The sequence below is a fragment of the Malaclemys terrapin genome, chromosome 14, assembly GCF_027887155.1.
Source record: "Malaclemys terrapin pileata isolate rMalTer1 chromosome 14, rMalTer1.hap1, whole genome shotgun sequence".
Lineage (NCBI taxonomy): Eukaryota > Metazoa > Chordata > Testudines > Emydidae > Malaclemys > Malaclemys terrapin.
Genome location: NC_071518.1, coordinates 38,001,866 through 38,023,567, shown reverse-complemented (window position 1 = coordinate 38,023,567; position 21,702 = coordinate 38,001,866). Strand labels below are relative to the sequence as shown.

At 43.4% G+C, this 21,702-nt stretch overlaps 1 protein-coding gene across 10 annotated transcripts in view; it reads left to right on the top strand.

Moving 5' to 3' along the window:
* The window catches only part of CNOT1 (CCR4-NOT transcription complex subunit 1), a 110,633-nt gene that overhangs the window by 83,983 nt on the left and 4,948 nt on the right, over positions 1-21,702 (top strand). For 6 of the 10 annotated variants that reach the window (XM_054049017.1, XM_054049013.1, XM_054049011.1 and 3 more), the window contains 13 exons: positions 7,380-7,520; positions 8,088-8,192; positions 9,181-9,300; positions 9,912-10,103; positions 11,647-11,789; positions 12,440-12,548; positions 12,640-12,809; positions 13,717-13,969; positions 17,342-17,590; positions 18,088-18,251; positions 18,520-18,637; positions 19,361-19,462; positions 19,913-20,086. In XM_054049017.1, coding sequence (XP_053904992.1) covers positions 7,380-7,520; positions 8,088-8,192; positions 9,181-9,300; positions 9,912-10,103; positions 11,647-11,789; positions 12,440-12,548; positions 12,640-12,809; positions 13,717-13,969; positions 17,342-17,590; positions 18,088-18,251; positions 18,520-18,637; positions 19,361-19,462; positions 19,913-20,086 — 2,040 coding nt within the window. The remainder of the gene's footprint in view (positions 1-7,379; positions 7,521-8,087; positions 8,193-9,180; positions 9,301-9,911; positions 10,104-11,646; positions 11,790-12,439; positions 12,549-12,639; positions 12,810-13,716; positions 13,970-17,341; positions 17,591-18,087; positions 18,252-18,519; positions 18,638-19,360; positions 19,463-19,912; positions 20,087-21,702) is intronic. The other 4 variants (XM_054049019.1, XM_054049015.1, XM_054049016.1 and 1 more) reach the window with 1 other exon arrangement.

Here is a 21,702-nt window from a genome sequence, read left to right as displayed (position 1 = left end):
AAGCTAATGAAGAATCCATTTTGGCTCTCTCCCCCTCTTGGCCTCTTTGACAGTCCTGGGTGAGATCCGTGTGTGTCTCAAAAAGCTGTTGCTTCTCCTAGCCTCTGGTCAGCTCTCGATCCATTGTCTTGGTCCTCTTGCAGGACCCCTGTTCAATTTATATGTTCTGCCTGCCACAGTTTCCTGCTGTTAGGTATCAGTTGTTGTCCGGTTCTTGGGACTCCCCAGTCTTTCTAGATTCTCCACTATAATGGGCGTTTTCTGCCAGTCCTTAACCCATTTATACCTCTAGAGTCACATGACCTAAACACCACTTATCTCCTGCTTTACTCCAGGAGCAGCATTTTAACCCTTCTAGTGCCCCCCCCCGGTAAATTAAAACCACTTTTTTAATATTTAATATTATTATAAATGCTGGAGGTGAACCCTTCTACTCTCACTAGGTAGCAATCCGTAGTCAAATAAATCACCTGCCATACATATTCATAAAAATATTACAGAAAATTCCCACTTCATCACAGAGAGAGTGAGCGCTTCTGTGCTTTGATTTCAGGCAAGATGCATTGTTAGAGGTAGAGAAACTTCACACAAAGGGTTGTGACAGGCTGTTGTCTTGTACAGCACCAGGCAGTGTCAGTCAACTTTTAAATGTATAGCAAAATCTCCCTTGACAGCAAGTGGTCCTTGTGATTCTTCAAGTGCTGGTCCTTATGGGCATTTGCTGTGGGATCACATGAGTTCTGGTCATCTGAGACCAGAAGATTCTTCAATGCAGTGTCTGTTGGTCACTGCCACTATACCTTCCATGCTCTGAATTGAGGGCATGAGGGGTGGCATGGATTGACCGCCTCTCTAGTTCCTTTCTACCACTTTGAGTCTGTGACTGAACCCTTCTGTGACTGCTGCCTTCTCAGCATTCCCACTTGAACTGGCTCTGTAAATAATCTTTGTAAGTAGCTTATCTTAGATATTTAGCTTAGTAAGCCTAGTTGGATAGTTCAGGGCGGTCCCCCAGTGCCTACTTTTCCAGGCATTAAGGATAGCCAAGATTCCAGGCTTCCGGCCCTGCGTGGCTTTTTTTCCAGGTCTTCCCAGTTAGTGACCCACTCGAGAGCTGCCTGTGCTGCATCAGGGGATTGCACCTTCCTTCAGAGTGTGACTGCCATTACTTCCCCCTCATACTAGGCATTCTCAGTAGTTGAGGCTCGTACACAATTAAAGGAACTCTCCATGAGGTCCCAATGTGATCCTGGATCCTCCTCCTTCCCATCTTGTCAACCTGAGCCTCTGGGTAGTGCCATTCTGGTACCAGCGTGCTCTAGATCAGAATCCTCTCCCTCTTGGCCCCAAGTGAGATGCTGTGCCCAGGGCTGGGCGCACCAAGAGCTCATGGGGAACAGCACCACTGCTGTTGGGAAGCGCTACTGCTCCAAAATTCTATGAAAGGACAGGACTGACCCCTGCACCACACATGGATAGAGGGAGTGTTCATCCTCGGAACACACCATAAGAAAATTGCTGTGCCAAAACTCGCACCAGTGGATCCACCTGTACCCAAGACTCTCTCCAGCTCTCCTTCTGTTAGGCCAGTGGTTCTCAAACTCTTGTATTGGTGACTCCTTTCACACAGCAAGCCTGAGTGCCCCCCCCCCCCCCCCCCCGGTAAATTAAAACCACTTTTTTAATATTTAACATTATTATAAATGCTGGAGGTGAAGCGGGGCTTGGGGTGGAGCTTGGCAGCTCGCGATCACCCATGTAATAACCTCGCGACCTCCTGAGGGGTCCTGACCCACTGTATTAGGCCTTAATATGCTCTTCCTGAGGACCTGGCAATTTTATACTGATCCCAAGTCACTGATCCTTTCAGACCAGATAGTATCGAGGGGCATCCCTAAATCATTAGCACATCATTTGCCAGTCCCAAGCCCCAGCCATGCTGTGGGCACTTGGACGCTGTCAGTGCACTATTTGCTGATTACTCTGGCAGTTTGGGTGGTTGCAAGATGCACACAGTACCTCTGGCTCCGCCAATAGTTGGATAATAGTCGTCTCCTATTCCTCAGACGAGCACAAAGGGATACCAGTGGTTCCCCTGGGTGCTTGGAGTCCAGACATCAGCCCAGACAGAGCTTCCAGAGGGTCCTAGCTGCCTTCACCCCCTCGTGATCTGCAATGTTGTGCTAGTGACCAGTAGTACCCTCCTTGGGAACTGACTCGTATCCTTATGATTCCACCGTTTGGGCTCCTGAGGTCTGGACTTTTGAGTCCCTGTCTGAGGGCACTGGGACGTGATCTTTGACACTGGTGCCCAGAGAGGAGCCTTAGTCCTCCCCAGATTGCTTTGTTGAGCAGGAACAGCCAGTATAGCTGGACCTGTTGGCAGCACTTTCTTCCTCTCCAGATGAGGTGGTGGCATTGGCCTCTCCCTCGCAACTGGATGATCATAGGCAGTATCGGGACCTATTGCGGAGGATCACAGACTCTCCAGAACCCACTAGAAAAGGTTCAAGATCTTACTTGTAAACTCCTGGATAGTCTCCAGACTGCAGCTCCTTCTGAATTGGCAGTCCCTACAAATGAGGCCTGATTGGAGCCCACTAAGATGTGTTGGCACATACCAGCTACCTGTGCCTCAACCCCATTTTGTTCTTTCCAAGGGGGCGGAATATTTGTTTTCCTACCCTACCCAAGCTCCAGGCAGTCAGGGAGCAAACAGGATGCACTAGCATAGGTCCACCCCTTTGGACAAAGGTGCAAGGAGACAGGATCTCTTTGGCAAAAGAACTGTTCATCAGGCAGCTTACTGTTCTGCGTAGCAAATGTTCAGACATAATGTCCAAATAAAATATTAATTACAATAAACTGTCAGAATTAGCTTGCTAATAAGCTAATGCAGAAATGTAGGCCCCAATTCTAGGCCATCCTGGACAAAGGGAGATGAGTTGCCAGATCATCTCTCTGGGCATCACCCGATGCAGTGGACTTGGCTTTCTGCCCAATGGTCACCAGTGGTTGAGGCAAGCTTCTTGGTTGCAGTTCTCAGAATTCCCAAGGCGATCCAAGGAACAGTAGAGGATCTCCCCTTCAAGAGTAACAACCTATTTAGTGAGAAGACAGATGAGTGGCTTCACTCCCTCAAGGACTCATGCCATCCTCTGCTCTTTGAGGATATATATCCCGGCACTCCATAGGAAATGTTGCGGGCTGTCTTCTCATCGGTACCACCCAGCCCAATAGCCTGTGAGCCCCCTAGGAAGCACTAGAGGATATAGCAGAACAGAAGCTACAACCACTGCCTTCCCCTCTTCAGTCTCACCTGCCTACCAGGAAGGCAGTTACCACTACCCCCTTAGATGGCTGCCTGACACATTTCTCCTAATGTGGCAGCATATCGCATTGGACAGATTACTGTCAGATGTTATATCAACTGGCTACCTGATAGAATTCCTTGCTGCCCCTTCTCCAAACCTCCCTCCCCATCTCTCTTCAAGGACACCCTCTCATGAGAGCATTCTCAGACAAGAAGTGGACTCCCTAATCCAGTTAGGGGCAGGAGAGCCTGTACCACCCCCACATAGGGGGAAGAGCTTTTATTCCAAAGATTTCCTCATCCCTAAAAAGAAGGGGGGCTGGAGAGCCATTCTGGACCTTGCAGCTAAATTCTTTTTTCATCGTTCAAAATTTAGGATGACTACACTGGCCACTGTAATCCCCTCCCTGAGCAAAGGCATTTGGTATGTGCCTCTTGATTTGAAGGATGCTTATATTCATGTAGACCTTCACCCCGCACACAGGAACTTGCTGTGCTTTAGTGGGCTGAGAGCACTTTCAACAGCGTGCCCATTCAGCCTCTTGATAGCCCTAAGGGTTTTTATGAAGGTACTGTCCATGGTAGCAGTGGATATGTGCTGACAAGGCAGCCTAATATTTCCCTACCGAAGTGATTGGCTGCTCATGGGACAGTCATATGAGAAAGCACAAGTGCCAGTTGCCTCCTTACTCAGCCTCTTTCCTTCCTTGGGATTTCAGGTAAATCTAGAAAAGTCTCCTTTAATCCCTGCACAAGTTATAGAATTTGTAAGAGCAAACCTGAATGTCCAAGCAGCCAAAGCTTGCTTACCTTGGGACAGAGGCCCAACTTTGGCTCAGCCCCCAGATGACAGTCCAATTCTACCTAGTCCTGGTATGCTATATGGCCTCATGCACCTACATGACCCCCTTTGCAAGGCTTCACTTATGGTGTCATCAGGCATGGTTGCAGACAGTCCACACTTCGAGCAGGGTCTCCCTGGACAAATGAGTCTTGCTTCCGCAGAGCATCTGGCTATCACTCACCTGATTGGAAATGAAGGGCAGTGTCTGTTTAGGGGTTCACTTTGTTCTAACATCACTCATTATAGATGCCTCCCTGATGAGATAGGGAACACACACAGATGACCAAACTGATCAGGGTCTCCAAACTCTGCGATAGTCCCGATTACATATCAGTCTTCTCAAGCTTCAGGCAATGCATAAAGTGTGCAAGATATTCCTACCCTTCATATGGTCCATGTGTGTCCAGATCAGGTGGAACAACATGACTGTTTTTATATAATAAACAAAGGGGAGTGAATTCTGCCCCACTCTGCCAGGAGGCAATCAACTCTGGAACTGTTGCATCACGAGTGGGAGCTGCACTCTTCAGGAGTGTTGTATAATTTTCAGCAGTAGGGATTCCCATCCTGGGACCTCTTTGCAACCCAAAGAAATACTTATGCAGCCTATTGCTCTCAAGCTGCCCAGGGGCACAATTCCAGAGGGGATGCCTTCCTGGTACAGTGGTTGGACTCAGGAAAATCAGGCAGGAAAAGGCAACAGTAATCTTGGTGGTGGCCAAGCCAGTTCTAGTTCACCACTGTCCTACAGATGACTTCTTGCCCATACATTCACCTAGTGCCTCAGAACAGAAACATCCATCCCAACCCAGCCTCTGTCCATCTGGTAGTCTGGCTTTTGTACGTACAACAAATTTTTAGAGAGCATGTTCACAAGTACAGTCCATCCTCCGTGACAGCAGGAAACCCTCAACAAGGAAGGGCTATGCCACCACGTGGAATGATTTTTCCATTTGGTATCAGCAGCCTCACTTATCTCCTGTGAGGAGTCTGCGGTGCCTCTTATCCTGGTGTATCTTCTCTCCTTGAAGGCATTGGCTGTGTCCATTAGTCCATTACTTAGCAGCTATTAATGCCTTTCCTGCTTCAGTGGACTACTGCTTGGTTTTCATCATCCCACAACTGTGAGATTCCTGAAAGACATTATTAGAACATTCTCCCCAGTTTTAAAACCTAGTGCTGTTGGCACATTGAACCTTTCGTTTGAACCCCTTCTCAGAGATTTGCAGGGCAGCATCTTGGGGCTCCAGTCACACTTTTAGTAAGCATTTTTGTCCTAGTGCAAGTTTCTTCCAAGGATGCTTCCTTTGTTTCAGCATTCCCGCAATTGTGGTGTGGGAAATTTTCCTCGAACCCTCCTCTGTGAGCACTGTTTGGGAGTTCACCCACAGTGCCGGCCCAGCATGTGAAGGAAGGAAGGTTACTGCTCTTATTGTAATTGTAGTTCTTCAAGATGTGTGGTCCCTGTGGGTATTCACATCCCATCCTCCTTTTCCCTCTGCTCAGATTCTCACTTGATTCATGCTAGAGTAGGAACTGGAGAGGCAGTTGGTCTGCACCACCCTTTATGCCCTCGGTTCAGAGCTTGAGGTGTAGGGCATAGGTGCGGGCCAACTAAATACTCTTCCGGTCTTAAATGCATAGAGCGTATGCCCGTGTACAGTGTGTCCCATGGGGACCACACATCTTGAAGATCTCCAGTTACTATAAGGTAAGTGATCTTCCTTTTCTGACAGTCTAGCCTTCTTAGAGGTGAGATCATCAACTTCTGTAGACTTGAGCCATAGAAAATTGGATATGATGCAAACATCCACCTTGAGTTTCATGCTTAAAATAGATGCATTGGATTTTTGCCTGCAGATGCTGACAACTCCCTTTTTGGGAGACTAACTACGTCAATCATGGCTAAAGCTATGATTATCAAAATAACATGAGCTGGAAAAAAGGATTAATAATCTCAGAATTTGTGGCAGTTTCCCAAAGAGTCAGAAGCAGGTAAATCTCTGCGTTTACATGGTTTTCTGAATTAAGGGACAGCCAAGGATTATTTCAGTTTTGCAGAGGCTTACTGCTTATGCGACACTTTTTTGTACTATCCTTGTTTGTAGAAATCTAAAAACAGCAGGGATTTCTCTACCCTTGAAGCTACAGGGTATTAAAGTAGAATTTTCCTGGATTACAAACTAGCGTTATTGTAAAGTTACGCTATTAAAAAGATAATGCTGCAGAGAAAAAGGTACTGCAGAAGGTGAACCTTAAATCAGTTGTTAAATCCAGCTTGTGTCCCTAGAATGGGTTAATACCAATCTTTAATATCTACAAGAGGCAATCTGGTTTTCAGAAAATGGTAAAGAAAAGGAGTAGACTCTGATTGGGGGAGGGAAGACTAATGGTTCGGATAGCTTTGACATCTTGTGTGTGCTCCTAAAACACTGTTCCAAAACGTCTGGATTCATAATGCTTTTTCCTGTCTTTCTTGTCTGTCTGAATGTAGCATAGATTGTGCTGTTGCTGAACACTTCCCATTGTAAATGCTAAGAGAAAAATACTGGCATTCTAGTTCAGGCTATGTTGTATACGAAAATTTGACTGAACCATATTGACATGGTTTTCTGCGGTACTGGGCACCCACATCCTATTACAGAACTTGCATTGCAGTACTCCTGAAAATAGGTCTGTTTGACCTGTAGTTCCCATCAGGACTCATTTCCTAAAGTAGAGCAGTGGTCACATAGTCTTTCTGGAGATGGAAGTTGTTGACAGATTTACTTGGAAGAAGTTTTTAGGGTCAGTGTTTACATGCCATTGGAATAAATAGAGCAACTTACTCTGCTAGCTGCAGATGACTTTTTAGTTTGTGTGGGCCATAGACTGTTTAACATGAAGCTTGTTTTCTCCTGCATAGGAACCGACTGCTCTGTCAGCCTAGTACTGATGGGCTTTCTTCCTTAATTCCGCACACTGGAGGTACAGGAGATCCCTCTTGATTTTATTTCTTGATCAAGTTGCTTGTTAGCTCCCCTACCTGCATGGTTTACTGAAAGTTTTGATATCAAATATAAAACATAAAGCATTTAACTTCATGCAAAGTGACTCGTGTTCATGAGAACATCCCTGTTTGATACTGGCATTATGTATAGTCAGTGGCTCAGATTTCAAGATTAACTGATGCATTTTACAGTGGAAACTTACAGCCTTCATTAATATACTGTTTTTTAATAGGCAGCATCCCCACAGCAGAGGGAGATGATGGAGCAGGCAGCTGCACAGTTAGCTCAGGATAACTGTGAATTAGCATGTTGCTTCATTCAGAAGACAGCTGTGGAAAAGGCAGGCCCTGAAATGGACAAGAGGCTGGCAACTGTAAGTATAGAAGTGTCTATCCCTAGCCTCCCTCTGTCAGAGGGTGGAGATGGATGGCAGGAGAGAGCTCACTTGATCATTGCCTGTTAGGTTCACTCCCTCAGGGGCACCTGGCATTGGCCACTGTCGGCAGACAGGATACTGGGCTAGATGGACCTTTGGTCTGACCCGGTACGGCCCTTCTTATGTTCTTAGCACAGGGGTAGGCAACCTATGGCACGTGTGCCGAAGGCGGTACGTGAGTTGACTTTCAGTGGCAGTCACACTGCCCGGGTCCTGGCCACTGGTCTGGGGGGCTCTGCATTTTAATGTAATTTTAAATGAAGCTTCTTAAACATTTTAAAACCCTTATTTACTTTACATACAACAATAGTTTAGTTCTATATTATAGACTTAGAAAGAGACCTTCTAAAAACGTTTAAATGTATTACTGGCATACGAAACCTTAAATTAGAGTGAATAACTGTAGACTCGGCACACCACTTCTGAAAGGTTGCCGACCCCTGTTCTAGAGGCTTCACATAAACAGTACCTAGCAACAACTTCTCTCTATTATTGCTTTTGCAGGAATTTGAGCTCAGAAAGCATGCAAGGCAAGAGGGTCGTCGGTACTGTGATCCTGTTGTATTAACTTACCAGGCTGAACGGATGCCAGAGCAGATCAGATTGAAGGTGAGAACAGACTTGCTGAATTTTAATTTTTGGTGATGTTTTCTCCCTCTCTTCCTAATCTTAAAACTGCAGGAGGAGGTGGCAACACTTAGCAGATGAGTATTTCTTTGCCTTGGTCTCATGGCTAATAATCCAGCTGCTTAGTATCTGAAACATATACAACTTTGCTTGTGAAATAAACTATTCAATTCTCCTCTTCCCTTCCTCTCAACTCTGAGGATATTGTATGTTCCTTCTAGAGCTTGTCTACAGTACTCCTTCAGTGGTGGTGGAGGAGGGTCACTAGAGTGTCTTCCATCTTTCTAATCTATTTTTGCTTCTCATCACCTTCTAAGGTGACATCTACTTCACTAAAGCTGCAGACAATTTTCAGTGGCAAAAAGAAATCGATAGGCTGCATACTTAAGTGCAGCAGCATAGACGGGGATTTTCCTGCTTTGCAGTTAAGTAGGGTGTGGGGAATATAGGATTCCCGCCAACCCTGCACTGAACTCATACCCACACGTGTACAGCTTTGAGTTTATGCTCTATAGGTCAGTGGCTCTCAACCTTCCAGACTACTGTAGCCCTTTCAGGAGTCTGGTTTGTCTTGCATACCCCAAGTTTCACCTCACTTAAAAACTACTTGTTCACAAAATCAGACAAAAAAATAGTGGCACAGCACACTAGCTGAAAAATTGCTTATTCTCATTTTTACCATACAATTATAAACCAATTGGAATATAAATATTGTACTTATTTCAGTATAAAGAGCAGTATAAAATTTTAGTTTGTACTGATTTAGCTAGTCCTTTTTAATCTAGGCAAATACCTAGATGAGTTGATGTACCCCTCCGGAAGACTTGTGTACCCCCAGGGGTATGCATACTCTTGGTTGAGAACTATTGCTATAGGTCACTTATTAGAACTAGTTACACAACTTGCCCTTTAGTTTTTTCTTCACTGTCAGTGCCAAATAAAGGACGTGCCACTTTTTTTCATTATAAAGGTTGGTGGTGTGGACCCAAAACAGCTGGCTGTTTATGAAGAGTTTGCACGCAATGTCCCCGGCTTCTTGCCTACCAATGATTTAACTCAGCCCACAGGATTCTTGGCTCAACCTATGAAGGTACAGATTTCTGTAACACTGTGTTGGCTTGAAAATATCAAAGCCATTTTGATGAACCTTGCAGAGTTTCACATAGAATACCAGTGGGTAATCAGGCTTTAATGGCACTCAGAAAACTCTTTTTTTGAGGGATGTCGGTGGCCTCTACAGCCAGATTGAAGGAAACTTAACACCATCCTCACATCATGTATATTTTTGTGTTGAATTCTGAAGTGCTACTTACTCATGGATCTGAGAGGACTAGATATGTAACTTTTGAGAATGAAATGGATAACAATGCTGGTATTTCTGGGAGCTTGTTAATGGACCAACTTGTAACTAAAGTGGGATATTTGGATGGCCTCTGCCAGTTACACAACTTAGTATGCGACCAATATCTGACTGTACATTCAAGTAAAATATCACTAATCAAGCATTGGCATTTGAGTTAAGAGTCTTCTTTACGATGCATCTTTCTGGTGCCAGAGGTTCTACTGCAGTCAAAAGATTAACTGGTATTTAATGAATTCTACATACTTGTTTTACTCTTTAACACCCCTCCCCCCACACACAATAATTTATAATTAATCCTTGCCAAGTCTTACTAAACACATACACTTTTTTTAAAACAGCAAGCTTGGGCTACAGATGATGTAGCACAGATCTATGATAAATGTATGACAGAACTGGAACAACACCTACAATCCATACCACATACCCTGGCCATGAACCCACAAGCTCAAGCCTTACGCAGCCTGTTGGAGGCTGTAGTAGTGGCTCGTAACTCCCGTGATGCCATAGCCGCGCTTGGACTGCTCCAGAAGGTTAGTGTCAAGTTCTGTGTCAGCTCATATGCAGTTCAGTTTGCTTTTACTACTCCTTTTGCCAGTAGATTGCCTATTAGCTGGCAGATGCATAGTTGGAATTGAACAAATATTGTGGGGAACTACTCAGTGAATTGTATTGAAGGACCACTACTGCCTTTTTCAGATGTTAAGAAATGAAAGAAGCAAAAACAGATTACACACAAGATGCAGACACTTGGCATCATGCACTCTAGGATGCCAAACTTAGGCAAGTCACCAAGGGGAACAAATTCCAACACTATAGAGGTTCCCCACTGAGACCCTGTAGCTGGGAGAATTAAGTCTGTGGAACATAGTTAAGATCAACTGGGATGCTCTTGCACTTAAAGTGCAAGAGCCAGTCTCTTAATGTGCTTCCAGATCAACTTGGATTCCTTTAAATAGGTTCATCAGTACTTTTGAGTTGCACCTGGAAGTAGACAGAACTAATAGCGCTGAGCACAGGGGCTATACTGCAATAATTGAAACATCAAGGGTAACACGAAGTAGAGCATATTACAATACGCTTAACCTAGGGTCTGAGCATGGTATGTATGGCTTTATAGTGATGAGTGTCTAGAGATGACAAATGCAGAAGAATCTTGCAAGCTCTGTGAGGAAACTAGTATTAAGACACTCAAGTGCCACTGCTCTCTTACAATACGGGAACAATGATAGTGCTAAAAGCTGAAAACCAGTCGTGAAAATAGTTTTACATCCTCAGTAGACGGTGTGGACACCCTCTACTGGTTTTGTCTTGACTAGGTCTTGGCAGGAGCCTAGACTGCACCTTGATCAGCTAAATTGATCTATAAGCTGATTGCCCTCCTAGTGTAATGCAGGGTAAGTTCTTCTTTTAGTCATGTGTTAAGCCTCACCTGAACTGGCCACTTCTACTAATGTAGATTGTCGGAATGCTTACTTCTATCAACAGAGGTATCTTCTCACCCAGTTTATTTTCATCCACGTTCTTATCTGAGCCAGACATAGAATTAGACTCTAGAACCTGAGTTTGATGAAAAGACATTGGCTTATTGATGTTGCAGCCCAAAGAATTGCAAATTTTTTCTTGCTGTTTAGTGTTTATATAAAATCACTAAGATGTGGTAAGTTTCAGAGTAACAGCCGTGTTAGTCTGTATCCGCAAAAAGAAGAACAGGAGTACTTGTGGCACCTTAGAGACTAACAAATTTATTAGAGCATAAGCTTTCGTGGACTGTAGTGCCACAAGTACTCCTGTTCTTCTTTTTAAGATGTGGTAGAGACCTGCAGAATACTTTGTTAAAACCTTTGTGGAGCACGAGCAGTTACCTAGATGCCCTCTCTTGTAAACTTATACAAGACCTTTCTGGATATTATGGCATGAGCGGAGATCACAGGTTTTTGGATAATATTGCAGCTGCCACATTTTAAGGTTAATAACTGCTTTTGGAGAAAAGTACTTAAAGTTCATTGATTTTTCAGGAGGCAGTAGTGGAGGACTGGGTTTTCCATATGTGCTGACCAGCTGCTTCTCTTCTAGGCTGTTGAGGGCTTACTGGATGCCACCAGTGGTGCAGATGCTGACCTCCTGCTCCGCTACCGTGAGTGTCACCTACTTGTACTGAAAGCTCTGCAGGATGGCCGTGCCTATGGGTCGCCATGGTGTAACAAGCAGATCACCAGGTTAGTAATGGGAGGAAGAGAACACTTGTTTGAATACCTCAAGACTTGTCCTCTAGTCTTGTTGAGTTACCATTTGTGATTCCAGAACACTTGTGTGTAAAATGGTATAACTGTACAAAAGACTAACTCCTACATAATTTTTCACTTCGTTTGTCTTGTATATGATGAACTAAAACTAGGTGACTAAGTATTGCTCCTTTGCCCTAGAGTTTGATAGGAACCTACTTTTATTAAAAGGTTTAAACATACCTCAGGCGTGACAGTTTTGTCACTCTTTAAATAGAGAATCTAGTTTGAATAAGTCTCTCCTGCATGTTGTGTTGGATTCTACTAGAGACTGATTCCAGGAGTGCGTGGTAGGTAGACGTGCCACTTTCCATGCTTTGGAAATAGAGCTTCATCGATTCAGTGTAAAAAGCCTTTAAAAAGGACTGACCAGAGCAAAGATTTGGTGAAGCTTAGACTGCTCTGGGGTGCAGCTGACTATTAAGATCAAACACTGACTTGGTTAACCCTGTAGAGGATATCTCTGTTAGAGCTGAACAATAAATCAATGTCTCAAGTCTATAGCCTTCTTGAGGCATCCCATTTTTCTAACAAGTCCAGCGAGGCTAAACAAGCATGTATAAAAAGGTGTCTAATTTTTTTAGATGCTTGATTGAATGCCGGGATGAGTATAAGTACAATGTAGAAGCTGTGGAGCTGCTAATCCGCAATCACCTTGTTACCATGCAGCAGTACGATCTTCACTTGGCACAGGTGAGAGTTTACCTTTTGAACATACTTCATGTAATCAGTTCATTAAAGGGTTTATACTTCATATTCTTGACTACGTTTTCCATCTTGGCAGTCAATGGAGAATGGCTTGAACTACATGGCAGTGGCATTTGCCATGCAGTTGGTGAGGATCTTGTTGGTGGATGAGAGGAGTGTAGCCCACGTAACAGAGGCAGATCTATTTCACACCATTGAGACTCTGATGAGGATTAATGCTCACTCCAGAGGGAATGCTCCAGAAGGGTGAGACTGAAATACTGGTCAATGAACTTCTCTAAGGTGCTCAATAGTGATCTGATTTAAAATGGCTTAAAACTGTATTCTTTTTGCATATTCTGACTTAAATTTCCTGTCAGACACATTTCTGCACTAGATTCATCTAGTTCTGTCTTGATATCAATGATGTAGTTCTCCCCACCTGAAACTCTCTTCTATATTTAAAACTTTTGCACATATACCTGTGTGCACTTTGGAAAAGCAACTGCAATAAGGCTTTCTTTGGGGTAGAAAAAGCTCTGCTATGCACTATATTCCAACACCAGGATATCCGACAGATTCTCTTAGTATCTCACTCAGCCATTTTAGGTTTGTCTAGATTGGACAGAGACTGGTAGAGAATAAACCTGTATTAGCTAACATGTGATTTCTAACCCAACTTAACTTTTTTTTTATCCTTAACCTTTCTGTTGCTGCTGCCAAGTATCTCTTGACTTGCTCTGATGGTCTGAGATCTTACATAAGGAACACTTTCAGTGCAGTCTACTCTACGATCACAGATCTGGCTACTAGACAGTGGCATCTGTCACTGGTCCCTCTCCTCCTAAGGGCCCAACTAAACCATAGGAAGTGACGCTTTCATCCTGTGATGGGAAGGATGGCTCTGCCAAAACACTACGTTCAGGGAGTAGGGCTGGGCTTCAAAATTTGACTTTCCCTATGAATGAGTTGGTAATTTCAACGGTATAGGGAAGCTCCTTCCAGAGCATTGTATTACCTTACATTAGTCTCATTGTGCTATATGTCTCAGAAGGGCAGTTGCTAAGTGGCTTGAAATAGGCTTTTAATTTATTCTCAGTAGCTTCACATTTACGCACTGTTCCCAAAAATAAAAATGTATAGACGAATTCTTAATTTGGGTCTGTTTCACTAGGTTACCCCAGTTGATGGAAGTGGTCCGATCCAACTATGAAGCAATGATTGACCGTGCTCATGGAGGCCCTAACTTCATGATGCATTCTGGGATCTCCCAAGCCTCTGAGTATGATGATCCACCAGGCCTGAGGGAGAAGGCAGAGTATCTACTGAGGGAATGGGTGAATCTCTACCATTCAGCTGCAGCTGGCCGTGACAGTACCAAAGCTTTCTCTGCGTTTGTTGGACAGGTAGAGCTTTTGGAAAGAAAGGTGCTTTTTATTCGACATAAGTAGGGTGTGATGCCCTCAATGTTAAAGCACAGTGTTATGTATCAGTGTTAAACATCCTTTTGAAGTTTTCATGAGTATGACCGCTATCAAAATTCTGTCTAGCTTATGTGCTACGGCATATGTTTTTCCTTATCACTGATGAAAGAGACTTTAGTGGAAAATCTCTCCTCCCTTCAGTGAGTGCTGTTCCAATTCAGTTACTACAGCAACAAATTGTCAGTGCAGGTTGTGATTCTATTGGGTAAATCTAGTAGCAGGAGAGCTTCTAATGAGACAGATCTTGGTAATAGCTCTGACAGCTCTGTCAAACGAAATTTGGCTTAACATTGCTTCTCCCCTACACTTAGCAGAAACTGTGTGGCAAAGTCAGTCTAGAGAAACCAATGTCTGGTGGGTGGAAGTGCATCTGATTGCTTTGTCCTACCTGAACAGGAAATGCCTTCAATTTTTATCCATTTGTTTTTGGAGGAAACTGTTAAACTGGATGGGTTAAAATGGTTTCTAAACTTGATGCCATTCCTCTTGCTTCTACTTTGACATACATGACTACAGGGTTGCCTGAAGAGTTGGAACTCCACCCACTTGGGGGAGGGGAGGAAGTAGATGGGGATTGCAGTGAAGAGAAGTGAGATTTAAGTAGGCCAGTGTTTCTACTGACTTTCACTCTTTGGATATGGTCAAAAATGCAACGGTTTGACATATGTTGTAAACTGGCAGCAAGACTTACGCTAAAATAGAATTTGCAGTTACAGCTGCACTTGCTACAAAGTCAATTTAGCCATGGCTGCAAGGAGAGGAAGTTCCCAATTTACTCTGTAGATTGACTGCAGATGTCACTTCCCACTTCAAAACTAAGCAGTGAGAACCTAGATATTCCACAGAAGACTGACCAGCCACAAAGCAACAGCTATATGAAACCTAAACTGGAGTTCAGGTGTCTCACTGAGAGGCCAGGGCAAGCGGAATGGAGTCCAGCTAAGGGGTATTGCTTTCTTTATCCATCTGTTTGGGTCAGCTCTAACTAGAAGCCCCCACACCCTTTCTTAATATGAGTAATCTAATCTAGCTTGTAATCTCTTCACTTGAGGTTGACAAGCATTGCCGGAGTTGCGGCTCTCAAACTTCCTGTACTCTCTTCAGTCTGGCTTCAGGCCAGGTCATGGCACAGATGTCCCTAGTTTAAATAGTCAATGTTTTCCTTGTGATGGATGGGAACTAAATTGCTACTCACTATCTGATCAGCTGCTTTGGCTACTGATAGCTGTGAAGTATTGCTGACATGGCTATGAACTCTGACAGACATAAAAGGATCACTTATGTGGCTCCTTTTTTGTATGATGGGACCAAGAAACTAGTGTTGTGCTTTGCTCTTTTTCTCTGAATGCTTTTATGTGGCATATAGAGAGGTACCTACTTTTCATGGCTTGTGTGGGGCTATTGAAAATGCAGCTCAATCACGTAACTATGTTCACTTTGTCAGCTCTGTCTCCTTTTTATAGGCTCCAGGTGGTGGGGCCTCTTTGCTTCCCTGGTTTCTATGAGAGATTGGGGGCTGTATGAGTACTAGGAGGCTGAAACTGTCAGGTAGCTCCTGGCAGGCCCTTGGCTGTAAGATTCTATTCTCTGTGCTGATCGAACGCAACAAGAATTTTTAATCCTCTTTCCTTGAGGTGGTAGTGCAGTATGGATAAAAACAAATCTTGCACAACCTGGGCTACTCCATACACCCTCTATGGAAGGGACTTTACTACCCTACCTGCAGCCTAGAAGATCCCCCTTCCCTGTGCCAAAACATGTTTGTTTGAGTGAGGCAGATAACCGTCTGTAAAAACACTCTAGCCCATACAAGAGAGCATCTACGTTTATGCTAACGTCTCACTTTCTGTCTGGCTCTAAATGCTATATGGTGATGCTCTTTATAAAGATAGATATTGTGTATGTTACAACTTGCACCATATTGATTTTTGTTTAACTTGTGCTCCCTTGCCATCACATTCGGTCTTTACGGAGTAACTTACGTTGTGTACACTCTTTCTGCCTCTTGGCATGTAACAGCCCTTCATGGGTCTTGTACAGAACTCTTCGTAGCATGTTTCTCTACCTCCACTCTGCATGAGCTATTTCAGTCCCACTTCTGCCCCCTCAATGAACAATAAGAAAATGGCTTTGGTGAAATTTTGGGCTACTTTACACTCTGAACAAATTTCATTAGGGCTGCTATATATTTCATAAGCCTTTATTTGGAAAGGCTTGAAATAACTGAAATGCTTTGCTGTAGTCTTGACTTTTTCCTTGTGAAGTTACATGAGACTCTTCTTTTTTTTAAAAAAGCTCCGGTAACAATTGGACAAGGGGATAGGGCTCAAAACTGTCTGTTGGCTGCTTTCATTAAATACTATCACCTCTTTCCCCAACGCTGCTTTAAATCAAGGAGCACGTGTCTTACAACAAAGCAGGCATGTACCTGCACTTTTCAAAAGCCACTTCATAAGTTCTAGAAGCTTCCCCTGAAAGTTTGACATGGCTACTCATGCCAGTTTCACTGCAGTAGAATTTCTGCTGCTTTTAAGTACACTGACAGCATAGCTGTTGTAACTTCCAAAAAGGTGGTTTGTCCAAGAACTGCAAAGTTGGTGTCCACTACTAATCTGAATTAATAGCTTATTCCTGTTTAACCTTGTACTTTGGTAACAAACTCAAAAGATATTTTTATCTAGAGATACAGGCACTGGCCATTGAAACTATGCAGAGTCTAGCATTCCTTTTGAATGTTATGTTCCTATGAAAAACTTGTTCTGAACAGTGAAGTGCAGTATCCAACTATGAGTTAACAAGTAGATTTGTAGCACTATAGTCCAACAAGGCATCAGGCAAACTTTACCACCCCCAATAACTCTGATGCAATCTGTGGGCTCCTAAAAGTGGGGCAACTTGAACGCTTGCCTCTACTTCTCCTCCTTCCAAGGCTTAAGCCACCAGTAGCAGAGGAAGGATACTGCTGCACTGATATTGAACCACACTTCATTAGCTCTGATGGTTGAAAGGAGGATCACATGATATTTTTCTCCTTTAGAAGCAGGTGCCATTGATAAAGTATTTTTATGTAGGAGCACAGCTTTAACTCTCTAGCTGTTCCCATTTGTTTTAGAAGCCTCTGTTTTGGGGAGTAAGTGGAGGAGGTAATCTCATAGCTACATCACTGTAAAAAGAAAGGCAGTAGTTACATCCATGTTGCATGGCAGATGAATTATCATAAAACTGTTACTTGTTTGCTTCAGTATAACAGTGAAGTGTTTTTTTTAAAATTACCATATTCTGTAGTTCTGAGGGTTTTTCTTGTCCTCGTAATAGATGCACCAGCAAGGAATCCTGAAAACGGATGACCTGATAACTCGGTTCTTTCGTCTTTGCACTGAAATGTGTGTTGAAATCAGCTATCGTGCTCAGGCCGAGCAGCAGCACAATCCAGCCGCCAATCCCACCATGATCAGAGCCAAATGCTACCACAACCTGGATGCCTTTGTGCGGCTTATTGCACTGCTAGTGAAGCACTCTGGGGAGGCAACCAACACGGTCACAAAGATTAACCTACTGAACAAGGTTGGAAATCCTCCCTCTTCCAAGCAGTTCTTGACATTCCTAGATTACATCACCTGATGTATTTCTGCTTATGAGCTAAAACATGGGCCTTAACTTGGGGTGGGGCAGTCCGTCTGAGATGGGACCTAAAACTTTCAGATGACTCTTAAAATGGGGTATAGGCAGGGCTGCAGGCTAAGCTAGGTAGCTTTCTCTGTGATGTGGAACCAGGGTATCGAACTTCCTCCTTTGTTGCTGAAAAGGCCAATGCAGTCAGATTTAAAAAATACAAAAATAGCTTAAAGCTGAAACCCACAATAAACACCATTGGCTGGGTGGGAACTCAGATCTGTTTGACGCTGAGCTGGACGCTTAATGGACAATCAATATGGTGCACTCCGGTTACCAAAATGGCTTTCAGCTCTTCATTAGTACTCAGAATGCAGGCTTTGATTAGTGAAATGGTTTCTACAATTGACAGGTCAAAAACAGTGAAGCTTGCTGGTTCATTTCTTTAGGTGCTTGGTATAGTGGTGGGAGTTCTGCTCCAGGACCATGATGTTCGGCAGAGTGAGTTTCAGCAGCTTCCTTACCACCGCATTTTCATCATGTTGCTGTTAGAATTAAATGCTCCTGAACATGTGCTGGAGACCATCAACTTCCAGACCCTTACAGCCTTCTGGTACGTACTTCTAAATGAATGGCTGTTGGCGAGAACTTACCCTTTCTAATAGGGTGAGGACTTGGATTTAACAGTAACTTGACAGCTCCATAGTGGCAGCTCTGATCATTTTTGTAACATAGTATCGTGTATTGTCTAATTCATTATTCATGGAGGTTATTAGTAAAATGTAGATGCTAATGTCTCTTACTATGTACATTCTCTCACATTTGTGAAAACCAGTGTTACCGCTGTGCTCTCTTAATCAGCTTTAACTTTTTTCTTTCAGTAACACATTTCACATCCTGAGGCCTACGAAAGCTCCGGGTTTTGTTTATGCCTGGCTGGAACTGATTTCCCATCGGATATTTATTGCGAGAATGCTGGCGCATACACCACAGCAGAAGGTTTGGCTGCAGTTTCTTCTATACATTATAAAACTCTTACTGAGAAGGGTGCCTAAGTGATTTGATGCTGTTTCACATCTTACTTTTTTTTGACGTGCATTAGTAGCATGTCTTCACATGTAGTTTTCTGTATTCACAGTAACTAACAACTGTATGGAGGGGTGACCCTGTTTCAATAAACTGTCAAGCTTTGGGTAACTGGGGAATTTTGTAAATAAGGGTTTCCACTGTAAACCAAATCATCAAATTTACCCATAAGCTTTCTGTCACTGTCAGAGCTTGTACAGTTCATTGCTTTCCATGTCAGTTAGGCGGGGAGGGATAGCTCAGTGGTTTGAGCATTGACCTGCTGAACCCAGGGTTGGGAGTTCAATCCTTGAGGCGGCCATTTAGGGATCTGGGGCAAAAATCTGTTTGGGGATTGGGCCTGCTTCAAGCAGGGGGTGGGACTAGATGACCTCCTGAGGTCCCTTCTAACCCTGAGATTCTATAGAGGAAGACTCTTTTAAATACATATTCCAGGTAACCCTGAGACCCTCAGAAAACTGGAGCTGTACTGTAGTCATTGACTAGTCCTAGTGCAAATAATCTTTTCAAATTTATATGGGGATAAGTCTAAACATGCTGTGTCTCTATTTTACTCTGCTTTTGACCAAACTGTAATAATCTAGGTTTAATTGCTTTTGTTTATACATTACTTATGTGATGGTTTTCTCTTGGCAGGGGTGGCCTATGTATGCCCAGCTGCTAATTGATCTCTTCAAGTACTTGGCTCCTTTCCTTAGAAATGTGGAACTCACTAAACCTATGCAAATTCTCTACAAGGTAAACCGTTCTGGCTGATGCAGGTATTTTCCAGGAAAGCACTTTGAAGATGGGTTAGAGTGCAGTGGAAAGTAACTTGTTTTTGTTAGCTGAATATAAACATTTAACTTTTTTTATTTAAATCCTCTGTCTTTTGTGAGTTAGAGGTTAATTTAAGTACAGTTTAGGTATTGACACTGGTCAGGAGATCAGTACTTGCACTATTAATCACAGGTAACTGATCAGAGTTTGATAGTAAGCTGTAAGACACTGGAGACCAGGGAATGGATTTGTCTGCTAGACACTGCCTTATTAAATTCATTACCGGGAAGAAGAAACTTTGATTACATGATGCATCAGGAAGAAAAAGGTCTCCTCTTCCCTTTTTGCTTGTCTGGCTGTGGTACAGTTGCTGTTGGGGGAAGCTCAGAACCTGCTAATTACATGCTGCATTCTCTTTTTCTTTTGTAGGGCACTCTGCGTGTGTTGCTGGTCTTATTGCATGATTTCCCAGAATTCCTTTGTGACTACCACTATGGGTTCTGTGATGTGATCCCACCAAACTGTATCCAACTAAGGAATCTGATCCTGAGTGCCTTCCCACGTAACATGAGGCTTCCAGACCCTTTCACTCCCAACCTAAAAGTAGGTAGCATGCCCTGTCAAACTATCACACACGGAAACAATGGGAAACTTGATTGCATGGGTTCTTTTAAATTCAATATGAAAGGGCGTGAAACTTCAGAAACAAAGTCCTATTTTGATAAACACAACAACCTAGAAGTTCCTAAAGTATTTAACACTTTGGAGATGCAATTCATCATTAGAATTAATTAAATAGCCTGTTATAATTATAACTTGGTATAAAAGCGTTTAATTGATATTGCTGTAACACTCAATGTGCTAGAGACTTTCCAAAGAGAGAGACTCAGTCCTCATCCTGTAGAACATAAAAGTCCAAGTCCCTAGCCCTGCAGTCTGATCCACATGGACAGACATTTGCACCTGTGGCGCTTCACTGATGCCAGTGGATCTTTGCATGGCTGCAGGGGTCTGCCTGTACGGATTCAATTGCTGGATCAGGGCCTTTGGCTTTCTGAGCTCAGCTGAGGAGCATTAAATAGGAAATCCGGTTTCTCACAGTAAAATACCATAAGGGTTTTGGGTATGAAAATCTGAAGCAAATAGAGGCTTTCTTGATCATGCTTGACTACTAAACACTGGAGCAAAGATGTTGAGGCCACACTTAAGATCAGTGGAGGTATGATACTGGGATTAGTGCTCCCTTCTCTAGCATTCCAGGTGTGTGTACTACACTAGTTTACCTCCTGTTCGCTTATGTGTGAAACCACTGACTACTTTGGAAGTCTTCCATGTTGGTTCAGTATGCTCCATTTTTCTTAAAGGAAGAAAGTCCGTTAAACAGAGCTCAATTGACAACTTGCACTTCATTTCTTGCTCTGCTTTCTAGAAGTTGGAGGTGTACAGTACATTTCATCCACCCTGGTGTATGCTTGGCTGGAATCCAGTTGAGCAACCAGTGAGAAGAGCAATTGTCCTCTCTACTGGATCAAAAAAATGAAGTGCTCTCTCTGCATGGTGTACTTATGACTCTCTTCTCAGAATACACATTAGTTACTTCCTGTCTCCAGTTAGAATTTTTTTAGATCAGCCATTCTGAAGTGTCAGTAAATTTTAATAGAATTACTGCTTTGACCTATTTAAATCCTGAAGACCATAGTTGTCTAATCCACATAATGGGTACAGCTGCAGCAGTGTGAGCTTCCCCACAAGCCCCAACATGTCATCCCTTATGGCATGAACCACCTCTGGAAGTGGCAGGAGTGATGATTTTTAATGGCCCACTTTGTTTTAGTCTTCCTTGCTGGGGCTGCAGAAAAGAGAACCGAATGTGGGTGGCAGTTTCTTGATGTGGACTCATTCTCTGGGAGCTAGAATAAGACTTCCAATTCCACTTCACACAGATATCCGTCACTATCTTTGAATGCTACCAGTCTGGGCTGATTTCAGACAGTTGATTTAGAGAGGTCAGGCTGTGTATCCCATTACCAGTCTATGACGTATCCAGTCTTCAGCAATTTATAAGTGACATCAGATTAAGGAACCAGCTATTTTGAAGTCTGAAAACAAAGATCAAGAGCTCCAGCAGTGCACCAGGGGAATTGAATTTCATGTTCTACCTTCTGCTATAAAAATGTGTAGATAGGAGTGGCTGGTATGCTGAACTCAAACTTCCTTTC